Source organism: Lissotriton helveticus, chromosome 10 (genome assembly GCF_964261635.1).
Source record: "Lissotriton helveticus chromosome 10, aLisHel1.1, whole genome shotgun sequence".
Classification (NCBI taxonomy): domain Eukaryota; kingdom Metazoa; phylum Chordata; class Amphibia; order Caudata; family Salamandridae; genus Lissotriton; species Lissotriton helveticus.
This window is the reverse complement of record NC_136071.1, coordinates 170,964,276-170,992,047: the sequence shown is the minus strand read 5'-3', so window position 1 is coordinate 170,992,047 and position 27,772 is coordinate 170,964,276. Positions and strand designations below refer to the sequence as shown.

At 43.2% G+C, this 27,772-nt stretch overlaps 1 protein-coding gene across 1 annotated transcript in view; it reads left to right on the top strand.

Annotated features, from left to right (window-relative positions):
• The window catches only part of RADIL (Rap associating with DIL domain), a 444,288-nt gene that overhangs the window by 380,583 nt on the left and 35,933 nt on the right, over positions 1–27,772 (top strand). The window contains exons 8-11 of the mRNA XM_078665013.1: positions 10,576–10,804; positions 19,691–19,863; positions 22,487–22,637; positions 27,356–27,546. Of these exons, the coding sequence (XP_078521139.1) occupies positions 10,576–10,804; positions 19,691–19,863; positions 22,487–22,637; positions 27,356–27,546 (744 nt within the window). The remainder of the gene's footprint in view (positions 1–10,575; positions 10,805–19,690; positions 19,864–22,486; positions 22,638–27,355; positions 27,547–27,772) is intronic.

Genomic DNA, 27,772 nt, shown 5'->3' with positions numbered 1-27,772 from the left:
TGCATTAGTACATTTTATATATTTTTCTCCGCTGCATCAATAACTTTCCTGTATCGAAGTCCATTCTGCTACAGCCCCATGGAATCCAAGGCTGTTTCCTTACCAGGAGGTGCACTTGCGTATTCCTGCTTTTGTATTTTTGTGTGCCTTTCCGGGGTAGACAATTAGAAGTACACTAACAGCCTGATTCATCAACGGGCCGTTTTGCGAGCCCCTAATAGCGATTCATAGCGAATCGCTATTAAGGACTTGCAAAACGGTATTCATGTAGGAATTGCTAAATAAATAGCGATTCCTACACATTCCTTATTTGCGAGTAGCAAATTGCTAATCGCAAATAAGGAAAAACTCCCCATTCATTCCTATGGGCCAAAAGGCCCATAGGAATGAATGGGGAGTATTCCTTATTTGCGAGTAGCAATTTGCTACTCGCAAATAAGATAGCGATTTGAAGGGTGCCAGGGGTGTCCAAAGGACACCCTGTAGCACCCCTTAAATGCACATTTGAACAGGTGTTGCGCACACACATGTCCAAAGGACGTGTGTGTGTAACATGCAAAAGAAAAAAATGCACTAAAGTGCTTTTTACACTATTTTCGCAATTTACCACCAAGTCAAACTTGGTGGTAAATTGCGACCAAATATTGCGATTTCGCAATTTCTAATTGGTTGATGAATTGCATTTAAGGAATCTCTATTAGAGATTCCTTAAATCCAATTCCTCGCAAATATGCGATTTCGGTAATAGCGATTTTTGCATTTGGGATGATGAATCCCAAATGCAAAAATCGCACTCGCAAAGGGCCAGATTCTCAGAATCTGGCCCTTTGCGAGCGCAAATCAGCTTGATGAATCAGGCTGTTAGTGAATAACCTCAAACTTTAGAGTTTGAATATGTTCACGGCATTTTGCAGCATCTCCCCTTCCAATGTAGCACCCTCTTGCCTATTCCTTCATATTTACAATTCTAGAAATTCTCTGGATTTTCCTCTATCATATGTATACTTTGCTCTTCAAAATTAATTCTGCTTCTGTGAAGCAAGATGGGAATTTCAAAATGCAAACTGCTTGTGTAATGCACCTATTGTAAACTCAGGGTCCAGATTTACTAAGCCTTTGCATTCTCCTTGCGTCATGTAAAGCGATGCAAGGCAATACAGAGCTTAACCTGGTATTGCGCCCAAATGAAACGCCACCGACCATGCCGTAACGAGGAGAAACACGTTTATTTTCCCTCATTACTTTCTCTTTCTAATTGTCATCCTGCAATACTCATAGAAAGAGGATATTGCCCCTTAGAATTGATGTTGTGCATTAAAGTATGCAATCCTGCACAAAACAATCCTGCTCGTGAGGCAGTCATCCTTGTACCACGGTGCAACGGTACCTGCGTTATTGCTAAGCAGCCTCAAGTGCGCCCGCGCAGGTTGAAAGATGAAAAGCATCATATATCTTGTTGCTTTCGGGCGAGCGTTGCATGAACGTTTAGTAAATATGCCCCTAGGTGTGCATAACCTTTGGGAATTGGGCCCCATGTTTCCAACCCTGGGCTTTCCTTTTATGTTTAAAACATTTTTTAATGCAGATTTTATATAGCGCAAACTCTACCCAAAGGTATTGTTGCGCTTTACATGAGCGCCGGTTACGTTAAACAAGGACTCATTCAGGCATGGGGAGATTTAGGGCCAGGTGTAGGTAAATACTATTTACCTATTCTTAATTACCGAATCATACCGATTCGGTATTTAAGAATAGGTAAATAGTATGTAGGTAATTTTTCGGTAAATTTTACCGAATCTGTAAAATTCAGTATTTACCGATTCGGTAATTGCCATTCATTCATATGGGCCTGGAGGCCCACAGGAATTAATGTCAATTACCGAATCGGTAAATACCGATTCGGTAAAAGGGGGAAAACATTGAAGGGTGGCAGGGTGATACTTTGACACCATGTTGCACCCCTCAATTGTGTATGGGTGCACATGTTGCAGACAAACATGCATGTCTGCAACATGGCACTGAAGCAATTTGCATAAAATTGCTTTATGTTTTTTTTCGTTATTTACCACTAACTTGTAGTTGGTGGTAAATAACGAATCCTAACATGGGATAAGCACTCATTTAAGTGCTCCCTACATTAGGAATTCGGTAATTTACCAAATCGGTATTTAAGAAATCGGTAATTTACCGATTCCTTAAATTACCGATTCGGTAAATTACCGAATCCTTATTTTCAGCCCCTACACCAGAAAAGCCTATTACCGGTCGGTAACGGCCGAAATTCGTTAATTTCGCCCGTTACCGACCGGTAATAGCCTTCCTACATCTGGCCCTAAGTGATTTGCCCAGAATCACAGGATGTGGATGTGACCCCGAGGGTTGAACCTTGGGTTGAACCTTAGTTTCTAGAACCAAAGTCGGCAATCTAGCCGCGACGGATCACATCCTCTCCCCCAATGTGCCAGTTTTTTCAGGTACCTCAGTTTATTTGCATAAGTAGAAGCAAAGGAAAACTGCAGTTAATAGAACGCATGAGGTTGTGTGAAAGCCCAGCAGTGGAAACACCTTCATCTCCAAAATGACCCTTTTTGCATGTACTGCTGGATTTTGGGAAGTTGTCACACTACTTAAATCTTTGGCCAGTTCTTACTTTTATACCCAGTAGCACATCTGGGGCTTGTAGGCTCATTCTTGTATTAGGAAAAGCAAACTTAAAACTCCCACACAATAGTTACTAAAATGGCTAAACTGAATGGCACATTTGTTACCTAGCTGATAGGGAACAGGATTATCAGCATCAGGCCAGTGGCTCCGAACAAGGGGCGATGAACCTTACTCTGCTTTTCTCTGGCCTCTTCTTTTTGGAGGCAGTGGCCTCCTCAGTCTTTCAGGCCTGGCCAGTCTATTTCTGGACTCTATTTCTGGACTACTGTCATGCAGTTGGAGAACATCGCTCTGGTCTACTATATTTGCGTTTGTGGTTTGTGGTGGGCTTAGCTGAAAAAAGAGACCTTTAGGCTGGACAGCAAAAGTAGGCAGTAAAAAGCATAATGTAATGCAATATGTTCACCAACTGTGCTGTGGTTATGAAAACTCTGTGACCACATAGCCTTATTTCAAATGGGAAATCCTAAGCAGCAGCAGATGCTCCAGCAGCCGGAACGCAAATACACCATTGATGTGGTTGAACTAAGTCCTGGGGAGAAGGAGGAGATGGTTACGAATGAAGAGTTGCAATTTATGGTGTTGTACAACACAGAAAGTGCAGGATTAAAGGCCTGTAGTGCTGTTTGATGGAACCATATGTACTGTGGTCGAGAGGACTTCTGGTTACAAGACTCTGACAATTGGAAGAGGCAGATGGAATCTTGGAGAAGTCCATGTGTATGAAAGAGGCGCCATTTTATGTGCATGCAGGAACCGTGCAGACACAGGATAGCAGAGATGGATGTATGACGGTACAACGCGGGTTTTACACCTCAGTACCATTACAACGCTGGTTTTACAACGCAAATCTTTACCACGACTTGCGCTGTAGGTTGCTGGACTTAGGAATAGTAAGATTTACTATTCCAGCACCAGCCTACGTACAGTAGGGAAGGTGTTGGAATAGTAAATTACTATTCCTTAGTCTAGAGCGCCCTCCAGGGCAAGTCGTGGTAACGACTTGCGTTGTAAAACCCTTGTTGTAATGGCACTGCGGTGTAAAACCCGGGTTGTAATGGATGTTCCCCGCAGAGATGAACTCTAATGAGAGCGATGTGGGAGGTTATCGTGAGCTTCTTCAGATGCGAGTAGGAGTTGTTCTAGGACAAGGCAAGAGGAGGCCACCTAGAGCACCATCATCATGGTGACATTGCCTCTACACACATTAAACTGTGATCAGCTCCTAGGGAGGGGGTGGAAAATGTCAGTTTCAGTGCTGGGAAAATGCTTACACTTGGCTTTGAGGCTACAGGGAATGCAAAGTTCACGCGCAAGCTATCAGGTAGGCTTTCGAGTTCCCAATCCAGTTCATCCAAAAATGCAGTTTTAAATGAGGGCAATGAGGGGCATATTATCAACAAATAGCGATATTTATCGCTAAGTAGGCTTAGGGGCAATTTTTTTTATCGCTGCGCATCACCGGATTTTATCGCTGAGATAACGTGCTATTAGCAACGTTTATCTCAAAAGCGATAAAATTCCCAGCGATAGCGGCAAAATCCGTGAATATCTCTGAGAATACAGCGATATTCACGCATTATCACTAACAGGGTCTTAGCCATTATATCCACCTCCCATTGGATATAATGGCTAAGAACTGGTCTGAGCAGGCGTTAGTTTTTGGAGATATTCGCGCTTAGCGTGAATATTTCCATCGCTACGCCTGTGTTGGTAATAGGCGATAGCTATGTTAGCGACTGCTTTCAGTCGCTAACAGGTTGGGTACGCCCACTTTGCATGTCATTAGCGATAAATATCGCTTACATGCAAAGCGGGCCCCAAACCGCTCGCTATCGCCTACAAGCTGTCGCTAACTGCTGTTAGCGACAGCTTGCTAATAGGGCGATAGAATTATCGCCGCTTAGCGGCCGTTTTAGCCTAAAGCGGCGATAATTTCCTATCGCCCCCCTTGATAATATGATCCTTAATTCTTTCTAAAAGAGCCACGTGGAGTGTTTTGGGGTCATTAATTGTAAAAGGTGCTAACTGTATCTGGCATCTCGCTGGGGCTGCTAAAGTACAGACTGAACCTGTATGCAATGTGTGACTTAGAAGCTACCAGTGTGTCTGCCTTCACATTGTTTGTAAGTGCAATGTCCCCACGATCTGCACTCCGCAGATCTGACCGCCATGTTTTTGTCAGAGCCAAAAACATAATGCCCTGCATACTTAGAGCAATCTGGGAACAATGTTTAGATTGAAGCTCACAAACATTCTGTTTACTAGGTTTGATTTTATACACAACATTTATTTGATGTTTATGATGTTGACAGTTTTGCTTATTTTTGGTTCCCAGTTTTCACAGAAATTGATGTCATTTGGCATTTTTCAACAAAGTATATAATGCTTCAGCAATTGTTTTGTTTTTTTGGCTTTGCCTATTGAAACTTTTCAACAGCATGTTATATTTCCCAAGAAGTCATGTTGAATAGATCTCTGTAATTGAACACGAGATAAATGGAAGCTGATAAGCCACTTAGATCTAGATAACTAGCTACTGTCAGTTATGCGGTGATTTGCATAGACACGGACTACACCAAAGGCCTGGTTTCAAAACATTTTCTATAAAGACAGAGCTTCTTTTTTAACTTCTAACGAAAACATGAGGTGTCATATTATTATGCTGTAATAACTAATTTTCTTTTCTGAAGCATAATGCTTGCTTACCTCTCTCAATCAGAATACTACTGCTGACAATCTCACTCATCACACCTGTGTCTCTTCTTGTATCTCCAAAAGATTTGGCATTAAGGATGCCTGTAAATGAATTAATTCTCCCAAGGATAAATACTGAACTATGCCTCTCTTGAATCAGTTTATTTTTCAGATATGTGTTCCATTTGTTGCACAGGTCTAGAGTTACACCATCATTTTGGACGTATGTTAAGATTTAATGCAGTTGTTCTTAACCTTCTGACTCCGTGGACCCCCACTTAATCATAACTGGAACCCGGGGGCCCATACTGAATCATTATTGGAATCAAGGGTCCCAAACGGAGTCATTTTTGGAAGTCGGGGACACCACCTTGAGCAGGTTTGATGGTTTGGGCCGCAAGCTAATTCGCAAAAAGTACAGGAACAAGCATTCATCAGACAAATACACAAATTATTACATATTTTAATTTTAATGGGGAGGTTAAAGTTTTTCTAAATTCGATTGAGGCCACCCATCCTATATATATTCTCTTTCATGCACTTGCACTGCTCCAACGAATCAATCTGAGGATACTAACTTACATTTTAGACTTCAAATCCCTTCACATTTACAGAACGTTGTGAAATGTTCAGTTTTACAATTTCTTCTTTATTTATACGCACTTTAGTAATCTGTTAATATTATTTAATTTTCTAAGCAGTTGCAGACCCTCTGAATAGGTTCATGGACCCCAAGCGGTTCCCAGAACACAGGTTACGAACCACTGATATGATAAGTTACACCTGCAATTCTTTACACAGCCCCCATGTTTACCACTAGACTGGCCAAATCGGTCACATTAAAAACAAGCATTTGCAATGCAATACGACTCGTATTTACGCGAGACGTATTGCATTACAAATGGGAGTTTTCGCATTTAAGAATGCCCAAACAAGAGTGGGGGGATAAGGGGGTGGCGAAAAAACAGCGAACTGCGGGAGGGGGCGGGGGGGACCACAGGGCAGCAAACAGTGTTCCAGTAAAGGGGCTGATAGCCTCGGAAGGATTAAAATGACGACATAGGTGTCAGGGGGCGGGACTAAGACAAACTCCAATTATAAGGCAGTATATATGCTGAAAGCCAATGAAAAAGATGGGCGGCAAGTGGGTGGAGCTTCTCCCACTATAAGTGTATACAGCATCTTTCGTCAAGACAGCGCATGCGCTGCCTAGGAGAAACCTAAAAAGGGTTGCTGGGTGCAGCGCACTGCTTTAAGGGTTATAATTGAATACAAAAAGAGGAACCTGGCTCCGTGTGACATTATGCTCTTGTTATTTTTGAGCAACAAACAGACCACTATCTTTTCTGTTTGAATGGAATTTTTATTAAACTATTCCTTTCTTTGTAATTGTTTATATTTACCAACAAGCATTTACAATGCAACGGTTTCGCCTTTGACAAAGTTAGAGCTATTGTCATTGTAAATGACAAATTGTTTATTTATGTGTTGGTTTTGAAAACAGATAAATAAATGGCATTGTCATTTACAATGTCAATAGCTTAATCTTTCGCAAATGCTGAAGTGGTGCAGTGTTGGAAAAAAAAACACTTCACTGGACTTAGAGCATTTTTACAGCGCTTTCCGTATAGGAAGCATAAAGGACGTTTTTTAACACTAGATCTGCCTGGGGACGAACTACCAATATATACAAAATGTTTGTCCGGAGAGGAAAGGGGATATTGAATATACCAGAAATACTAACTAATACTGGACATATAAAATGGATCCAATTAATTCTCGTTTTTACTGGAACTGATATGGAGGAGGGGTTACTACTTTTGGACACCTAGTGCCTATGATGCGTCGCACTGATATGGTATTTGCATTGTGCTTTTCATGCCGCCCTTGAATACCCAAGCCTTGCATTTTCGAATAAATGCATAATTATCAGTCACTCTAACCATCTGGATTTCCCCCAATGTGTCTCTGATAGACATACTACAGCTCACTTGGCCGAAAGAAAATGTGCACGTCGCCAGTAGATCAAGAGTAAAGTTAATTTCCGGCATGGCTTATAAACGTGTGCGCCCAAATTCTACAACCTATTTGCCTTCATAAAACAAACTTTAGTCTCAACTGTTTCCAGCCCCCTAACCCCCTCCCATTTAGTTTAGCTGTGGGCTCTGCACAAATAACAAAAAAAAGTCCAACGAACAGGGCCTTTTCTTTCTGTAAGACCCTTATTAAGCTCAAGTTTACGCCCCCGTGAGTGAGGGGGGCTGGGTCGGTGTGGTTCTGTGTCGTCAGAGACTGGCGCTCTGCGGTGACAGGGAAAACACTGACCCCGCCAAGAAGAGTTTGCTCAGCGGTGCCGTTTTCTCCGCCCTCGACTTGGCCATTAGAGTCCCTTCAGACTGCACGTCCCAAAAAAACTGAAAAAAACGCACTACGTTAGGAAGGGGAAATCTGTGTGCGCCTCGAAGTCGCCCCAATCCTCCTAAAAAACTGACTACAAACACCGGCCCTCGCGCCCCAGAGACCCGCGTGACACACGGTGGCCAGCCGGGCAGAAACAACCCGCGCATGACACGGAGAGACGTAGGAGAGAGGGGGCCGGCGACGTGGAGCGCTTCCCACAAAAGGCGAGTGCATGCAGACGGGGCGGTAGGCGGGGGAGGCCCATCCTTCAATGTCAGGGCTTTCTCGGAGCCCAGCAGGAAGCGTGAGGCCAAACAAAGGGCCGGTCTGTGCCTCGCCATACGGGGACGCCTGCAGACGGCGGACCGGCCTTTGTTGTGCTGCGCCTCCTGACCGGCCTCTCACCAATATTTACCACTGCCAGGCACATGGCTCCGCTCTCTGCTTCTGACCGGCAACCGATACCTAACACATGACCACTTCGAGCACTGTAACACTGTTCTGCAGAACTACTCGTGCCTTGGTATGCACAAAACAACAAGACTGTCGACAGGGCACAGTAAATACAAGTCTACAGAAAGAACGCAAAGCTTTCGAATGGTACTGCATAAAGGAGGCTTAGTGTGTTTGAAAAGGAAGAGGGGGCGGAGAGCCTGTACAGAAGGGGCCATGTCAGAGCCTGACAGGAAGCAGCGCTGGCAGAGCAAGGCTGAGAAACAGAAAACACAGTTACTAAAAATAAATAATAAAAAGGTCTTACCTCTCATACTCGTAATGAACACAAAAACAAAATGCCGTGACGAAATAAGGGGCGGGTGACGAAAAAAGGGGGCGGGACTTAAAAACGCACGGGAACGCCCCCGATTCGCGTCCTGACGGGGGAAAGAGTGACGGACAACAATGTCTGCCAATGGCTAGCCTCCATTTATGGAGCTAGCCAATGGTAGACTAAGGCGGGACATTGCCACATAGTGTAGATCAACAGATTTCGCCTGCGCGAACGCTGCTGCGCAGCGGACGCCAGGCAAAACCTAAAAAGATTTTAGTTGCATGAGAAGTAAAGAGACACACATTTTTCAAATTAACATACAAAACATGAAAAATACTTATGGCTATTCACAATAGGCAGTGCATGCAATACTTATATACAGACACATATGACTAAGGTGCGTTAGCACTGAAACGCGTCGAGTGTTTCTCTTGCCTGTAAGACCATTTTGACGAATAAATCTCTGTCTGCTGCACAGAATTCTGGTTTGTGTCCATTACTGCCGTGTTTTGAGCAAGGTAAAAGCACGATTTTGGTGTAATTTGAAGAGGCTGCCTGCCTCGTAACGGACCGCCTTCACCGAAGCGGCTGGGAAAGGCATCGCGGGCGTTCGCGCTCGCTTGTGGGATTTACAGACACATATATATATACAACAACGTTGAACTTTTGCATCATAACATCAGAAAATAGAATACTCTTATTGCTATCTTGTTTTTGGGCCAAACATGTGCCAAACACGGGGAAATATTTATAGTGTGTGCGTGGGGCATACGATTCAATGCAAATCCCTCATGTCACAACAAGTTTATTCAAATTCATCCATGTTGAAAAAAAGTGTCAACACGTTTCAAGGCCCAGTCTGCTGGTTCCGGGACTCTCATCAGGGCTTCATGTTAATGGTCGGCGATTTCTGATTGACGAACAGAGCAGCGGCTCGGACTCCTATTTGCATTTTAACCAGAATCTCTCGACAGAATATTACTGCAGTTCGCTTCGTAGTTTATGCCTGGGGGAATTTCTTTCAAACGTTCCCGGGTTGCTCAGAGGCAGGCGTCTATTTCTGTAATCATTGCATCCTGTTTTTAAGTCTGAACACATCCATATTCTTTATCCGATATGAACTGCAACTTCACTGTCAGCTAGGCTAAGGGTTATAATGGCACAGAGATACATAGCTCATCTAGCCGTAAAGCAGCCCAAAAGCAGCAACCTACCCTCTTCCCATAGGTATATGCATGATTTTCCTCTTCTGAGTGATAATGGTCCTTGCTACTGTGGCAGTCTAAGAAGTATTAGACCATTGTATAAATGTCATTTAAAACTTGTTGTAAAATCGAATGTCTTTTTAGTCAATATATTTGAAAAACTGTGGTGTGAACCAAATTGTTTGTTCCCTTTTAAAAAAATATATTTTTATCTGAGGTACCTCTTTCTCCAAACTCCCTGTAGCAGTTTTGTCTCATTTGCTTTAATCATTTGCTCTTTGCAGTATGGAAACATTTTCCAGGGCTTCTTTTAGCTCTGGTCCAGCTTTGGGTGTGTATCAGACATGATTTTAGTAAGTATAGTTTGGTAGTACTCCAGCTTTAAAGGGGATACCAAGTGAAAAATAAATCTGTCACAGTGGAAAGCTGTTACGCTCGTTGCACTAAGAGCTTTCTGGAAAAAGGAAACGGGAAAATATCCATAAATGCTTCTTCTGTAGGTTAAAAATGGGTTATATGACATTAATAAAGTGTTGGGTTCGTACATCAATATTGCGCCTTCCTGGTGTTTTGAGTGTCTCTTTCGGCTGGCTTTTTTGTTTCCAACTTTGTGAGAAGCCCTTCTCCATAAATTCCTATCTTTCCTGGTGTCTATAGACAACAGGTAGATAGAGATTTTTTAATTAATGTCTAGTCAGGAAAATTGCAGGGGGGGGGGTGAGGGGGTGAGACGTTGATTTAGAATCAAGTTTTTGTTTTACAGAAGGAGAAATGAAATTTGGCAGGTGGGTGTGATCCCCTTTGATTCACGTCAGTAATGAACTCTGTGTTGCCTTTTAGGCCTTGTATGTGTCATTGCCAGCCTTCCTCGAGGGCAGCCCATTGCCGAGTGAGGCCTGGCGGTTATCGGCTCAGGTGCCTGATGAAGTTCGGCGAGTCGTGCTGATTTATCAAGCCACACTGGACCTTCTCCACCAGTATGAAGTCCACCCTGAGATCGCCTCACAGATGTTTGCTTATCTCTTCTTCTTCTCCAACACCTTACTCTTCAACCAGCTGATGGAAAAGGGTGAGTCTTGCGGTGCGGATCGGGACTCAACAAGTCTTCACCAGCTTAGCTTTATAAACAGGATCTCTCAATGACCAAACATGTCTTTATGATAGTTTTGCACAATTCATCCATTAAAGGAAACATCCCAAATACATGCATAGTGCTACTTGAACTTAGATGTGTTGAACAGTGTTTGTATGCCAATAAGATAGTCAACTTAGTTCTTTTCAAGAATTAAGAAATCTTTTGCATAGTTATACATTTTGACACAAGATTTTGGAAATCACCGTCTTGTTGGTGACTAAGACTTAAAGCACAAGGTATGCGTAAGTTTCTCATACAACATATATAAAAGTTGGAAGAATTAGATGAAAACTAGACTCATAGATTACAGAAAACCCTACTGCAGGGTGGTTGACTATGTCCATCACAGAACCTCTGCATAGCTGTACAATGTCATTGTGTAGTACAGAAATGTCCCTCACATGTTGATGGATGTGAACACATGCTGTGAGTACCCCCACTGTCATGTGTCTGGATCCCTGGGGATGAATTTTGCGGTCGTGGGTAAGCGCGGCTCATGCGTGTGCTCCATGACGTAGGCCTGTCTCATGGATTAGTGGTGAAAGGCTACTGATTTTGTTAGGAGTTAAACAGCACCAGGATAGCGGTGGGAGCAAACGTGTAGTGATCAGTAGAAGAGAACAAGTCTTTTTTATCTGTGTCAAAGGATTGAGACCTACAGGTTCACTCATTTAAATGTTGCCTACAGTGTGTGTAACTCACCCTTGGCCTACATTGGATTGATATGTAGTGCTGCGCAGTGTGGGTGGGTGTTATACATTAGCTGGGTGTATGTGTTCCTGTGAATGGTGCAATACATAAGTGATGCAGTGATGTGCAGTACTTGTGTGTTACCTGCATGTGCTGGGGGTATGTGTGCCTGTGAGTGGCACTATACATGGAAGATTTGCTGTGCTGTGCAGTGCGTGTAGGTTCTATGCATGTGCTGGGTGTATGTGTGCCTGTGAACAATACAATCCATGGAAAATTCTGGATTTCATTTTGGGAGACCCAGGGATAGCTAGAGGAGTGGGTGAAGGTAGAGGAATTCCCCAGACAGATTTGTGGATTGCTGCATTCTTGCGAGCTGCGTGGGACACACTTGTAGAAGGGAGAGCCAGGCTTTGCAGTATACTTCAATGGGTGCTCTTTGATTCAGAGAGAGCAGTAGCGGTTAGTGGTGAGAACTGCTGCCGGGCAGTGACGTGGGGAGGTGCAGGGAGGGGGGTAGTAGACTATGGATGAAGGCCGATTACAGGTAAGTAAACATAAAAATAAATAAAATGAATTTCGTTGCGCGAACTGCATCGCCAAATGCGATGCAGTGCGCACAACGAAATTCGTTTTATTTATTTATATGTTTACTTACCTGTAATCGGCCGTCATCCATAGTTTACTACCCCCCCACCCTGCCCCTCCCCCTTCCCACGTCACCGCCCGGCAGCAATGTTCTAACAACCATCTGGCAGGAGAGTGTCCAGCCAGCTGTGGACTCAACTCTTCACTTGGATGTGCTCCATGCAAATTCATCTCTGCCCTCTTCCAACAGTGCTGGAATATTAGTTTGCTATTACTACTTTAGTGGTACAGGATGCACGGTGCCTGAATGAATAGCAGCATTCACTTTTTAGGAAGAAGGAAGCATAAGTGCAAAGGAAAGGCAATTTAGCAACCTGCTGAGATAGTGGCAGATGAAAAGGCTGCTCGACCTGTTTTCCTGACACACTCGACCGGAGCAGGAATACTTGTAATTCATCTCTGTTCTGGCATTCCCATCTGGTGTTTTAGTAGTCAGTGCTTACCGCGACAGTAAGAGCCATAGATTTATTTATGTCTTATAAATCGTTATTTGGTAATGATCTTCTATTTCTACATTTTAAATGAAATGGATCCCTAAAGCAATTTGTCTAAGAATACTGTGAGCTGTATTAAAAATGAGAACTATTTTGTTTTAAATTCCGCGTGTCTCAGAGAATTCAAGCTTTGAGATGTAATACACTAAGCAACATCAACTGTTTATAAAGATTCAAAAGTCATCTTGTCTGTGGTCACTGAATTGGTGTCTACCAATTGTTTTCTTACAGGATTCACAGACTGTGGCAGCAGATAGGTCCCACCCCTCTGCCCATTATGGGAAAAAATGGAGATCTGGTTGTGGCTGATTTGTAGTTATTATTCTTCCGGCTATATTAGCTTATTCTACCTAGCCATGAATGTTTATCGTTCCACCACGTCCTCTATGCAGTACAAGGATACACATTAGTGTATGCAGTGAGAGGAGGGCGGTAACCCAAAGACCGGACGAGAGAAGGCCCGCTGAAATCTTGCTGAGAGTCTTGTGGGTGAGGTCTTCTTCTCAAGAAGTTCTATGTCTAGTGAATGGCGGATCTAGCTGATTCAATGCCCACTAAATGGTATATGTGTTCCTGCTAAATTGTAATGTTTTTGAAATAGTTTGTATGTAGAGCCCGTTAGGTTTGAACTCCGTCGCGGCTCACGTCAGCGTAGGGCTGGATCAAGGAGAGATACTTAGGTGGAGTGTTCCAAACATGGCCTTTGCGCACCTACTCAGGCTACCCATCTCATAAAAAACAGGCTACAATTTGATACAGTGACTAAAGGCAAATCTGTGAGAAGCTAGTTTGAGGTGGTTAGATTTACTAAAATTCTGGTATGTACCTTGGGAGGATGGTTAATTTGAGGTACCTGCACACTCTGCAGAAAACATGCCCCTAACAGCTAGAAAATGTCATGAGCAAGGGCCGTCTACCTTTCCGGAAGAAGCTAAAAATACTGGCCCTTGGAGCGGAAAGGAATGGCCTTCATTATTACATAATTCAAGTCTTACACCTTTCCAAGATGTCTACCTCTGTGGCTGTCCACTGGGAGCCGGACTGCTGCATTCCATCATGGAGTCCCTGGAGACGTTTGCACTGTGGAAAACTGATCGAATATGTTAACTTCTCTCATGTTAAGACCTCATTTTATCAAGTTACTGAATTGCTTTGTCAGGCCCTGTAATCAGAGAGGCGTGCAAGAGTAAGTCGGGGCATTAATAATACAGAGCCCTGCTATTTTTGCAACAGGACAAGAGGCTCGGAAGAAAAGAGAAAGCGAGGCTGTTTTTAATCTGTGTCTAAGAGAGGCCCAAGGGAACGGAGGCTGGAGGTAGTGCACCATCGATTGGATAACAAGTCCACACTGTAATTGCTTCTTACGAGTGGCGTCTGCCCTACGACCCCTGTGCAAACCCCTGTGTCCAGGGGGATCCGGATTACAAGTTATGCAGATGTGTCACCAGTACATTATTAGGTGCAATAAAATTCTCATACCTTGTTTAGTACTGACAGGCCCTACCTACTGGAATTCAACAAGGAAAAAATGCTCTGTAATTACTGTTTTTAACGTGCAGATCTTGGTGCAGTAAGCACCAAAATCCGCATGTTCTTCACTGACATTTTCTAATCGCATCCAGTAAATTCCAACTGTGTTGCACTTCAATAAATATCCGCCAAGCCGCTCATAATGTAGGCCCCAAAGTATGCAGGCTTGTTTTATTTTAAATGTAGATGAGTTCTGTGGGCCTCATTTATGAGAAGTGGCGCATTGCTGCGTGAAAGCAGCGATGCATCACTTCTCAGTGCGCCCTCCTTGCGACACCAGTGATGCGTCATATTTACAGTACGACGCCTCATGGTGCAAGGAGTTACAGATCCGTCAGTATTTCTGACGTATCTGATGGCGCAAAAGTGACGCATGGCTGGAGTGAGTCGCAAAAGTGACGCAACTTCAGCAATGTGTTCTTTCACATGGGGCAAGGGCCTGCTTCAGTCTTACGCCTGCTGTGAAGCAGGCATACGATATTGACGCATTTGCACTCTAGAAGTGGCGCAGTGAAATCTCATAGATTTTACTGCGCCACTTCTACGAGGCTTACTTGTGTGGGAACACCCACCCTGCATACATTATACCTGACGCAGGTATAATGTAGCGCAGGGAATTACAAAGTGACGCAACTGCTTAGATGCGTCACTTTGTAAATAGGGCGCACCAGGAGGCATGTTTTACGCCGCTAATGCGTCACAAAAAGTGATGCAACGGAAGCGCAAAACTGTCGCAAGCCCTCATAAATAAGGCCCTATGTTCTTAATAAGTGGAGGGGCCGCCTCAATATCTAATGATAATCGGTGCCTGCAAAACAAAATTCTATGACTGACCTCCGCGACTGACGGAATGGAAGACTTCTGAATTTGTCATAGGTCGGTTACGCAGGTCTCATCCCAAAGCTGTGGTATTCTAACCCATTTCACCAAAAATACTGGGGCATATTATCAAGACAGGCGATAAAATTATCGCCGCTTTATCTGCAGAAAACTGCAGATAAAGCGGCGATAATGGGCTTGATAATATGCTCTATGGAATTCCAATCGAAGCCCATGTTAGATGTGAAGACATCTACCATGGGCTTTGATTGGAAAGAGCATATTATCAAGTCCATTATCGCAGCTTTATTGGCAGTTTTCTGTCGATAAAGCGGCGATAATTTTATCGCCTGTCTTGATAATATGCCCCACTGTTTCTTCCTCAGTGTCAGCATATGGTTCGAAGTGAAGGTAAAGGTTTAGAACTTGTCACACATCCAGGCCAAAACAGCATGGAAATAGGTGAATTTCAGGTTTGCATGAAGAAGCACATGCTTTCTTTCCTGCTTGAGCACCCATAGATGTGATATATGCCAATCATCAAAGGAGGCGTAGGATTACACCTGGCCATGCAGTCAGTGCAGATAAATTGCAAGTCCAACAAGGGAATCCAACATAAACCAAGGCCAAACTGGCATCAGTGTATGTGCAGTGCCTACGACTGTGCCTGTCTACACATGCCATAGTGTCTGGGAGCTGACCCATAAGAGGTGCAAGTAAAGATCACCGCCAACAAATTACGCAGTGAGGAATGGGGGCGGGGTACACATTAACATTGTCCTCTAGAATGTGTCAGTGTCTCCTGATCTCCTGCACATCCCTGTGGCTACACCGGCTACAACCTGTGAGAAACATTCTCACTCCAGTCACTAAGCTTTCTGGGGGAGAAACGGCCTTTAACCCCTTCGATGCTGATGACGGCCCCCAGCCGTCATGCATCACGGGGCTCGTGTGCTGATGACGGCTGGGGGCCATCATAAACCCGCCCACTCGCGATTCTGCCGCACAGGCGCAGAATCGCGGCCACGCCCAAGGGATTAAAACACGCGTTGAGCCAGGCGTACCATTTCCCCACCAGCGGAACCGAGCTTGCCTCAACTTTAAGGCACTGTGCGATCTCGATGCCTGGATGGGTGGGCACAGGAAGGGGAATGATCGGGAGAGGAAGCTGTCTGGTAAGTGTGGCTGGGATGGGTTTTGTGGGGTGGGGATAGTTTTTAAGGGTTGGAGGTAGCATTTAGGGCTCAGGGTTGGGGGTGTCGTTTTTTGGGCTCATGAGGGTCGAGTTGTTTTCAGATCTTGGGCAGTCGGGGTAGTTTTTAGGTGTTAGAAAAAGCAAAAACAAGGAGAAATAAAAGTATTTCTCCTCGTTGCACCAATCTAACGCCTGCTTTTGCATGGCATTAGTTTTTGGCACTGCCTCAGATTTACAGATCCTTGTGAATCTAGGGCAGTGTCAAAAAGCAATGGATGTTGCAGTGGAATGCCCACAGCAACACCCATTGCGCACCCCTCTCATGCAGATACCTGTGTTAAAGGGTACCATGTTTAAAGAGTGGCGTTAGGCCATGCAAAGTGTCACTTTCTCTTGTAACACACTGTTTTCTACCTCTTACATGTGTTTATTTTCGATACCAGCGCAAGTGCCACAATGGCCTACGTAACGTTTGTTCTTGTGCTTGAGTGCCCTCCATATATTGCAGTATTATACCTCTATGTTTACTTTGTACGCTTTTGTAACCTGCACACTTCACTTTTTCCTCCTGTAATGCACGGTTTGCTACCTCTTGTATTTTGTTGGTTCATGATGGTCACTTTTGTAATGCACCGTTTACTACCTCTTGTATTTTGTTGGCTCACGATTGTCATTTTTGCTTCATTTAATGTAACGTTTGCTTTAGTATTTTGTTCACTTGTAATGTTCTCATGTATCAGTTCTGTTCCTACTGTGAAGTGCTCTGACACCTTCGGGTAAAGTCCGTGCTATATAAAAACGCACAAATAAATAAAATAAAAGGCTGCTTTGTAAATTAGGTGCAGGGCATTACACCACCGGAACGTCGAAAAAAAAATGAAGTCCTGGTGGCACAGTCCCCTTGTACATATGCCCCACTGTGTACTGCCTAGGGCCTATGCGGGCTCCCCTCCAGGTGGTGCAAGGGGGCCTGTGTTATGGGCAAGATTGCTGTTGTGCAGGAAGGAGTATTTACTTGCACAAAAACATTCCAAAGGGGCATAGTCTTATTTCTTCAGCACACATGGATAGAGGAAGTAACGAGAAGAAATAGTTATATTTGTCTTTCTTACGCCTCTGTCGAATACGCAGACCAATTTGGCACAAACCCCAAGTTTGGAAGTCTTGGTAAATCTGGGTTTGCCTCAGAATATATCAGTGGATCCGTGGGACTGCCCATGCTCCATCCATAGAATGCCTACCCGGTGCAAAGTAATGCAATGCAGCGCTATGTGTTGTGTTGCATTACCTTGTATTTACTAAACCATGTAACCATTCCGAGTGGCTTTGTGTGGCTTAGTAAATGCCAAAATGATTTTGCGTTGGGGCTGCGCCACAAAAATGACACAACCCTGACTCCAGAGCTTAGCCTCTTTGCCCATGAGTTGGATGAGATTAAATCATTGTGGGGTGCTCATAGAATTCCATGGCTCCGAGAGGTGAAACAAATATTGCATTCAATGGGCCTCTCTGAACTGTGGACATATCCTGAATGCTCTAGGTTTCCATCGAAACAAGAGTTTAAGGATCTTTTCTGGGCCACAAAAAAATCTACACTGGTCACCCATTCTTCGAACAACAGTCTTACGGGACTTTTTTTAATACATAAGGTAACACCGTCCCTTGAGCCCTATTGGGATTTGATTTGCAAAACCCTAGACCGTAAACTGTATCATCAGTTTCGGGTGGGTACATTGCCTATCAACTCCTTTACCACGAAATGGGCGAAGAATGGAAGTAATAAATGTCCTTTTTGTCCCGACCAGGTAGAAAGCATTGGCCATCTGTTTTTTGCATGCCCGGTATATCGATCCCCTCGATTGAAATGGCTGAAACCTATATGTATAACCTTGAATTGTGGGGAACATCGTGATGCCCTGTTGAAACTACGTTATATACGAACTGAAATGTCTGTGATTTGCGTAGCCAAATTTTTGGGGTGGGCATGGCTGATCCGTTCAACGAAATTGAAAACCCTTTTAAATTAATTGTTAGGAAACAATTGTATGTCGATTATTGCTATACTTTTTTCATATATAAATCGTGTGCATGTTTTCAGTAGTTTTTTAAAAATTTTATGTAATGTATGTCGTCTTTTATGAATTTTATTCGAAATAAAGACTAATGAAATCTGAAATCTGACACAACCCTGATGTAGAATCATACTAAATCTGGGTCCTCGTATGCAGCTGCTGCTTGGAAATAAAGTGGTGCACATTTCGATAACTCATTTTTAGTCGTATTCCGTCCCTTCTGCATCTGCAAGCAGCACTTTGAGGAACAAAAGGACCCAGGCCTCGGAGGGTGCTACACAGAAGCATAGGCCAGTAAATAGATTAAACACATTCTAATAGACTTTATTACTGACACGAGGCGTGGTATGGAATTTGACAGAATACACGAGATACTGGTAGACTTTGGCAGGAATCATTCTTTGTGTCAGATATTGCATTGGTTATTATGCTCACAAAAGATCACTGAGGGATCCAGTCTTAGTGGTGCGGGGCAGAAGACAGGTTGGCAGGTTCTCAACTAGTTCAACAGCTCCAGTTAAACCTCAACCTTTTGCAGAGGTGGGTATTGGAATGTACTCCTTCACAGAGCCATTACAGGGCTCCTGTCTCCTTCCCGTCGGATCCCAAAGCATCCATTACAGAGCAGCTGCAGCAGCACGGCTGACCCCCAGACTGAACACACTCAGGCTTGACACTGTCCCACCTTACTTTCGACTCGTTTTGAATCTCGCCGTGGTGCACTGTGTGATCTTGGGACATGCTGATTTACCTCTCCAGTCTAGTCTTGGTCCATGAGGGGGGTGTGAATATGAACTCCGAAGCTTGCTGATTCCTGGCCATAAAATAGAGAGACCCCTAACTGGAGGCAAGACCTAGAAGCTTGGTTACGCATGAATTTCCCTTTGGATTGGTTGGTGTTCCCTTTGCGATTCATGATTCTTTGTTAAACGCATTCTGATGAAACCCAGGTTGTTCAGTGCATGTAAACCTTATGCTTCCTTTAGAGTTGGACAGTATTCTTTTCTGTTGTTTGTTCCCCTCGCTGAAGCCTCGACTCTTTTACTTGGAAACCTTGTTCTTGCGACCTCAAGCTTGACTTTTATGGAGAGGAAGTGAAGGAGCGCAAGATGCACCCCGGAGAATTCCTGGATCTCTTTGGAATGTTGTGTTAACCACTCTCCAAAGCAGTCCCTGCAGCATCTTCCATTAACACAAGATCATCACTGTACATTCTTTGTATTTCATTTCAGCTCTGGAGAGAAGATGTTGGCTCGAGCTTTTCAACATGTGTTTTCCAGAGACTCCAGCTTTACTCCGAGTTCCTGGGAAGCCGCTTCAGAGAAGCTTGGCAGAGGTATAATAACTGTGATTCTGTCTTTCCTCTGCACAGGGCCCATGTTGGGTTGCTTTCGGTGGTCGAAAGGTGTGAAGATCCGCGCCTGCTTGCGGCTGCTGTTGGAATGGATCCGCAACGTGGGATTCGGTCACCTGGCCGATCAGTTCTTCAGCAAACTTAACAACGCGGCGCATTTGTTGGCCACGCCGAGTGCTCAGCTGTCTCAGGTACATAGAGCGGGTTCCACGGTTAGATGATGTGTGATATGGAAATATGTCTTGCTCCCTCATCAACTCCAGCTCAGCTTGGCTGAATAGTCCCGCTTCCTTCACAACATGCTTGATATAAAAGATTTTGGCCCTAGTTATGAGTGACCCTGATGGTAGGGTGGGCCCACAGGGGCAGTTGCCCCGGGTGCAAAATTCTTAGGGGTATTTTTAGGGACGTAAAATTTTAAAAGAAAAGTGAAAGGATACTTACCTTGCCCAGGGCGCTGGCAACCCATGCTACGCTGTTGCCTGAGGGTAAAAACTAATTAGCGCACCCAGTGAAGTCTTATTCATCAGGATTGATAATTCATTGGGTGCAATTATTACCGCTAATTATTAGATTTTTCCTTCAGAATAGGGTGTAGCAGACAGATTTTGGTGACTTTTGTAATCACGGCTAGGGCCCAAATTTACAAAATTTGCACAATTTTTATGCCAGTAAATAGGAGTACATTATACATGTGTTTACCGAGCACTGTATTTATGTAAGTGCATGCACTGGTGTTAGTCAGTGAAATAATAACATGTAAGTTACTTGTGTGACTAACTTGTGCACTTGTAGGTTTTTCTCACTTTTAATTTGTGGCCGTTCCCAGAGGGTAGGCTGGGAATATCGAATGTGAATTATTGCAGGTCACAATATCGTGACCACCGTATTGAGAGGCAAAACATTGAAAGGTACATTCGTATACATTTTCTATACCAAATATCGCATGTATATGCCTTAGTGATAAATATATATGCAAGGTACATAAATGTGTAATTAAGAATAGTAAATTCTTCCCACCCTCTGTGCACTTACCTGTTCTCTGTTTGTCACTCGATATTGTGGTCACGATATTGTAGTCACAATATTGTCAGAGGAGGAGTCATAGACATCCAATGAAAAAGTGTGAACACCCCCTCTGGTGTAACTTTATTCATATTTACAAAGCTGTGTAAGTGCCTTTCCTACACTTATCTGTGGACTCAAGTACACTTATCTGTGGACTCAAGTAACAACTGGAAAGCCCAGACTTCCCTGCTGCAGAAAGAGTGGGAAGTAGACACAGTCACTCGAGTTTCCGCTTTTCATAGGGGAATGGGGTATTTATTGTAAGTAAGAACACGGTGGGGAAAATAGTGTGTAATTAAAGAAGCAAGGATTTTTTCCCTCATATTTCTTTTACTGATTTTAGCAATCCCAAAATTTGTCCTATTTACTAGTACTTAAAAAGTATAGCTAAGCAGTGCCTAAAATGTGAGATGGGACCAGAATAGCGCCTGCCATAAATAATGCGTCCTAAATATCCTCAAAAAAATATCCCCCTGTTGGAGTTAATAATCGAAAATCTACACCAATGGGACGATATTTTTGTAAACAACGGTTAGGACATGACATTTAGGAAAGATGGCATGTCTGTGTACAGTATTCCTATATACAGCTCTGAAGTATGCAAACTTAGGGCTAGGAGAACAGGTAAAAAGACTGTTCAAGATTGTTCTTCATGACAGCTGTAAATCATATCAATGTGGATGGGGGAGTTAGTAAATTACCCAACTCATGTCTAAGTTACATACAAACATAGGCGTACATTACAATTGTGAAAACCTTGACTGCTTTACAAAGGCTGTCCCTCATTTCTTTGTAGTGGATTCATTTAGGACCCAATTGGTAAGTGTATTTTCTTAGTAGGAGTTGAGGGGTAAATCACACCTTAATTTTGAGAGTAAGACACAACTATTCTTAAAAAGTGACTTGGATCCCTCGAGGGGTACAGACGACGCGTGAACACCCTTTACCACATCTGGGAAGTATTTAGAAACTGCAATATTTACACTCAAGCCCTTGGGCCATGGTGAACTCTGAGGTACAATGAATGTTAATGTAATAGCTTTTAAAGTACATGTTAATTATGCTTGTCCTCAGAGTGTAGAACATTGCGAAGAACAAAGTGCAAGCTCCCTCCAAGGGTGCTTTCCTTTAATCTTGACCCCTGGCACCTCAGAGCATGAGCATGTCACAAGTAAATGGAAATGTCACATGCCGTATTTTGTGCCGCTGCAGTTAAAGAGTTTGCTGCTGCTTGTGGTCCATCTTTTAGCCCCTTTTTGGGAAGCACGTTATTAAAGCATGTTTTTGTTGGAGGTATTCTATGTGGTTTTGCTGGTTGTTCTATAGCTCGCTAAGGGACATTCCATCTATCAGATTTGCCACATGTCCACTTAAAATGTTCTTGCATGTTTCACTATACTACTTCAACACTAATCCGCTATGGGTCCCGGAGTAGCGTGCTACTCGCCGAAAAAGCGCTTTGACGCCTCGTCAGGGGTAGTAAGCACTATATAAATGCAATTACAATACAATACAATACAATGTGTGAATACTGCATGGGTTGGTCACTGCGACAAGCGTATTGTAATAGGATACTGTAAATGTGTTAAATAATTCCAACTTTGCAGATTTTCAGAATTACTTCATACGCCAAATAAGGACATAAGTGCTGCAAATTTCAACAGAACACCAGATTAACTCATTATTTGCTATATAACTGTGGACCTTATTTTAATTTCATTTTTGGTACCTGACGTGCACATTCAGATGACCTGGCAGTCCCTAAAGGCTGAATTCCCAGCGCTGAGCCTTTCGCAGCTGCACTGCATCCTGACTCAGTACCAACTGGCGACAAGCATCGGGCCAGTGTCTGGCTGGCAGCCCACTGAAGAGGACAGCTCAGAAGCCTTCAAGACAGGTGACTCCTCGGCTCATGACCAAAGTGTGTTAATATCAGACCTCTGCTCAGATATAAGCATATCTGCAGGCTTCTTCAGGCATCATTCATATCCGAGTACCATAGAGCTACACTGATATCAGCTTCATGTTAAGTGATGGTTTACGCCAAAGATTCCCAGTTGCTACATCAAGTCTCTATCGTGATATCTGCAGTGGTGCCGGTCCCTATCACATGTCCCACCTGCTCCAAAGGAGTTCCTCAGTTACATAGGTATTTCCTGGTGGCCAGGTCCCTTCCTGTGAGGCTTTGGCTGATCATCCTGAAAAGCTGGTCCACAAGGTGCTTCCAGAGGGATGCAATTGCAGCCCCTTGGGGTTGCTCACAAGACCTCCACTCTGGAGTTTCCAAACAAATATGCTGTTCAACACAGAGACCAGTGGCCTTTTAGTCCATCTGTTACCTGAGACTCCAAGGTGCTTATTTCCTAGATATGAGGGTCGAGAACACCCGCACCTGAGACTCTCACTCTTTCCGAAAGGAACTTCTTAAAATGATAAAGTGGAAGATAGACTAAAGACAGGAAAAAGTTAGTGGCTGTTTATAACCTGGATATACTCCTTGGGAAACTGTTCCTTGTCTATCATCTAGCACTGTTATGGGTCTTTCCATGAGCACCAGAAGTACACATTATGGGCTTAATCTACAATATTTTGATGCATAGCAGCGCAGCACGCCTTCCTGCTGTGCCGCTGTATGTCAAAATAAAAGGGCAGGAATTCGCTGTGCCGTATCTACAAGATAAGGCGCATTCCTGTCCTTCTCCCCTGCGCCGGCACACAAACAGCAGCCGGGCCCCAACGCAGACACCTTTACGCCATGGTGCAAGGGTGCCAGCATTGCAGGGATAACTGTTGTTGTGCAGGAAGGGACACCTGATTGCACAAAACTAATCAATAATGGTGTTTCACTCTTTCTATGTGTGCTGCTGAATGCAGCATAGAAAGAGCAAAAAACGAGGCGAAATAAAAGTATTTCCCCTAGCTGCACCTACCCCTAGGGAGGCGTAGGTTTCTGACGCATTTACAGGTTTACAACACTTTGTAAATCTGGAAATGCGTTGGGTTCAATGAGTGTTGCTAGGGAACACCCAGAGCAACACCCATGAAACGCCCCTTTCATGCCGAGTAATGCATGAAAGGAGGCCACATTTACGAGGCCAGGAAAAGTCACACAGGGTGGCTTTACGTGACCTTGTAAATATGGGCAGGCACACTGTGCCGCCGGTACGTCTAAAAAAGTCACGAACTGGTGGCGCAATTGACTTGTAAAGGAGGCCATATATGTATAGCCATTGTATAGTTAGGAGTTTTCCTATTACTGGGGTAGTTAAGTCTCTGATGATGGTTTCTTCAAAGGTAGCCAAGTAAGGCATGTGATAGTAGGTTTGCCTTGCTATTTACCGGTACCGTTTTTCTTCAGGTCATGATGTCAGCTGGTGTGTGGTCCAACTCAGGACCCCATTAGCTTGAAGAATTCCAACACAAGCAATAAAATCAAGCACAGGAATATTGTGCTCAACCCTAGCTTGCTGACTTTAGCCTTGACCATTAATCTACTACCTCTTAGTAGGGGCTGAAACTGATGGTTTTGTTCATTAATAACATTTGGGAAACAACTCTCTGCCTTAAGATGAAATGAGGACAATATCTGTTTCCCACAAACTAAAAATTCTTTTGGTTTAAGAGATGTCCCTTTTTCATTAGGGTTGTGAAGGTAGTGACTTGCAAGAACAGTAGAGCATCATTGTTATTTGTGGCAGAAATAGAATGTGCCCATAGGCCAGCTGTTCTTTCCTGGGTAAGCAGTGAAAAGGAAAATGTCAAGCAGATACTATTGAATGTTTACTCTTTGATATTGTTTTTGATACAATTATCATAGTTCATAAGAACTGAAATGTTACAATTGTGAGTAAAGTCACCACAAGCGGTACGGCTTTATAAATATTGTATTGGTCCCTGGTGCGTTATACTCTTCCCTGGGATAAAAGGAAAACTAGTACATGGATTAGAAATTCAACTTAATATCTACCCTCTTTAAGGGCACTTACATGGATATGCTTTCACAAATTTCTTATTTAATATTTTATGAAACAATCTTCTTAAGCATAACTTGTTATTACTCCATATTTCAATACTCCCTCTCAATAGGAATTGCTCTTTTTCAGCAAGTATTGAATTAATGTCACTCTCTTGTGTTTCAGGCGGTTCCAGGGGAGTGATACGTACTGAATCTGAAAACAAGCAATATAATACTCATAAATAAAACTCTATTAATAATATCAGCTTAGATATATCTACCAGACCATCAGTATCGTCGGCTATGGACACTGCTAAGTGGTGTATGTGTGGAATACTCCAAGGAAAAAACTCTTTGAGCCTCATTTATGAGGCTGTGCATCACTTTTACGCCACCGGTGCATCACTTTTTGTGACGCACCAGTGGCGTAAAAAATGTGCCTTGTTGCGCCATATTTACAAAGTGATGCATCTAGGTAGATGCGTCACTTTGTAAACCCCTGCACCACATTATACCTGCACCAGGTATAATGTATGCAAGGGGGGCCTTTTGACGCAAGAAAGGGTCATGGAAGTAACGCAGTGAAATTTATAAGATTTCACTGTGCCATTTCTTGGCCGCTAATGCGTCAAAATCTTACGCCTGCTTCATGGCAGGCGTAAGACTGACGCAGGCACTAACAACATGGGACTTGCCCATGTGAAAGTACACATTGCTGGAGTTGCGTCACTTTTGTGACACACCAGCAATGCGTCACTTTTGCGCCTACAGATACGTCAGAAATACGACGTATCTGTAACTCCTTGCGACATGATGCGTCATATTATAAATATGACGCAAGGAGTGCGCACTGAGAAGTGACACATCGCTGCTTTCACGCAGCGATGCGTAATTTCTCATAAATGAGGCGCTTTGTTTTGAAAGAATTGCCCTCACCCACAATTTGTGGTATGCTTCACCATCCGGCTGCACATCCCTACATTCTTTCTTGCGGGATGTGCTCAACCGCACTAGTGGATGCTCATGGGGCTTCATTTACAAGGTTTTGGCGCAGGGCAGCACCGCAAGGAATAATGTTGTGCTGCCCTGCGTCAAAAGAAAAGGAATTCGAAAGCTCAGACACCATCATCAGTTTGTTACATGAAACTGCCCTGAAGAGCACACATATCATTTACAGCTGTTCTGCATCCGCACTTTCAATTTGTTTCTCTACAGGCACCATCCTAGTCGTGTATCAATTACTCACATGCTCAAGAAACCGATTGTCATTGTTCTAGTATATCTCAGGTGCACCCTCCCGACATACATCTGCTCCAACAGAGTAATCGCGAAATATCCGTTCTCATTTTTTGACTGTAGCCTTGATAAACATGAAGGCTCATAGGTTTTAGGTCTTAATGCATAAAATAAATATTGATTCCTGCATAAAAAGATTAAAAGAGATTTTCGTGAAATGACGTTTGTTAACAGTCCCTAGCAAATCCAAGTGCGCACACATTGTTTTTGCTCCAGATGTCCCTATATCATTAGGTCCTGAAGAGACCATATATTGTTTTAAAGGGTCGAAACGCCGTTGACACTGAAGAGAACAAATCATTATACCAGCACTAATTATTGTTTACAGTGCTGAAAAAAATTGCTGAAAATATTAATGATCGTTTGTTAAAGAATAATGGAAACCACGCTGTAATTGTCACAAATGTCACTACATTTCCTTTTTTTGTTACATTTTTACACTGGGGACACTATGCACTTTCCTTTTGGTACCTAAGAAATTGTTTTTCTCAAATAATTGATATAAACTTTAAAAAAATAAGGACGGTGTACTCGGCTACCTCTTTGTCTGAAATCCACCTGACCCAAACATATTGCCATTGTGCCTTTTTTTTTTTAAATCATCCATGTACCCAACCAATGTTTCCACAAGAACCAATGTTTCTTGATATATGTTAATACACTTGGGTCTGTATTGAACGGATCAAAATGTGTGTTATTTTGGATAAAAACTTTTAGCTGGTGTTAAGTACCCTCACACTGAGGAAGAAACTGCATATTAACACACACAAAGGGGTGTCAACTGATTGTTCACATTTCTCTCATACTTTCTAGAGTTAATCAGGCATAACAAACACAAGCAAATGTGATTTGCACTAGGGTGTTTTTTTTTAATCTTTATTTAGCACATTGATCTGTAGAAAATGTTAGGTGGTGCACGGTTTTCTGCTATGAACAGGTATTATACACTAGTCGCTAGTGTGCCCAATTTAAACAAAGGCAAACATTCGCACATTCAGAGGAAAAAGTATATATTGGGTTTGCATGTGTATGATCAGTATGCATGGTATATATTTTATGTATGTGTACGGTAGGTATATGTCAGAGAGGTTTATACGTAAAGTGCTCCGCTACCCTAGTACTAGGTCTCCGCTATACAAATACTACACATAAATATAATAACATTAACTTGTGTGAAGCTCGATTTGTTTGTGGAAGTTTTGCCCTCATACAGTAACAAGTCGAGCTTCACACAAGTCTGTTTCATTTATGTGTGGTATTTATATAGCAGAGACTTAGTCTGAGTGCAAAACTTCTACAGTTCGATTTATCCGACTTATAGCGCTGTCTATAGAACTGTAGTGACCTGTTGGTTTTTTACCCAGACGACATCCTGGAATCCTTTGACAACCACCCCCCTATCATCTTGCCAAGTGGAGGATTTAAGGTTGACCTGGAGGTGGATTCTCTGGATGACAACATCTACAGGCACCTGTTGTACATACGTCACTTCCTGTGGAGCCATCGAACTAAAAGCCCAGTGATGAAGGAGCTTGCTGAAAGGAATCGCACGCTGGTATGTTAAAACACTTTATTGAGTTTGCATTTTTGAAGCTTTTAGCTGAAAATATATGAAATTCAGTACAATCAATCATAAAAACCGTTGCAATGAAAGAAAAGGATTGAGAAGAATGAAGGAAAAATAAAAAAAAATAATATAAAAAGGGGCTTTTTAACAGCTTTAGGGCACAGGACATTGGGCGAGGGGATCATTTCTGGCACAGTCAATTTTCACTATTGTA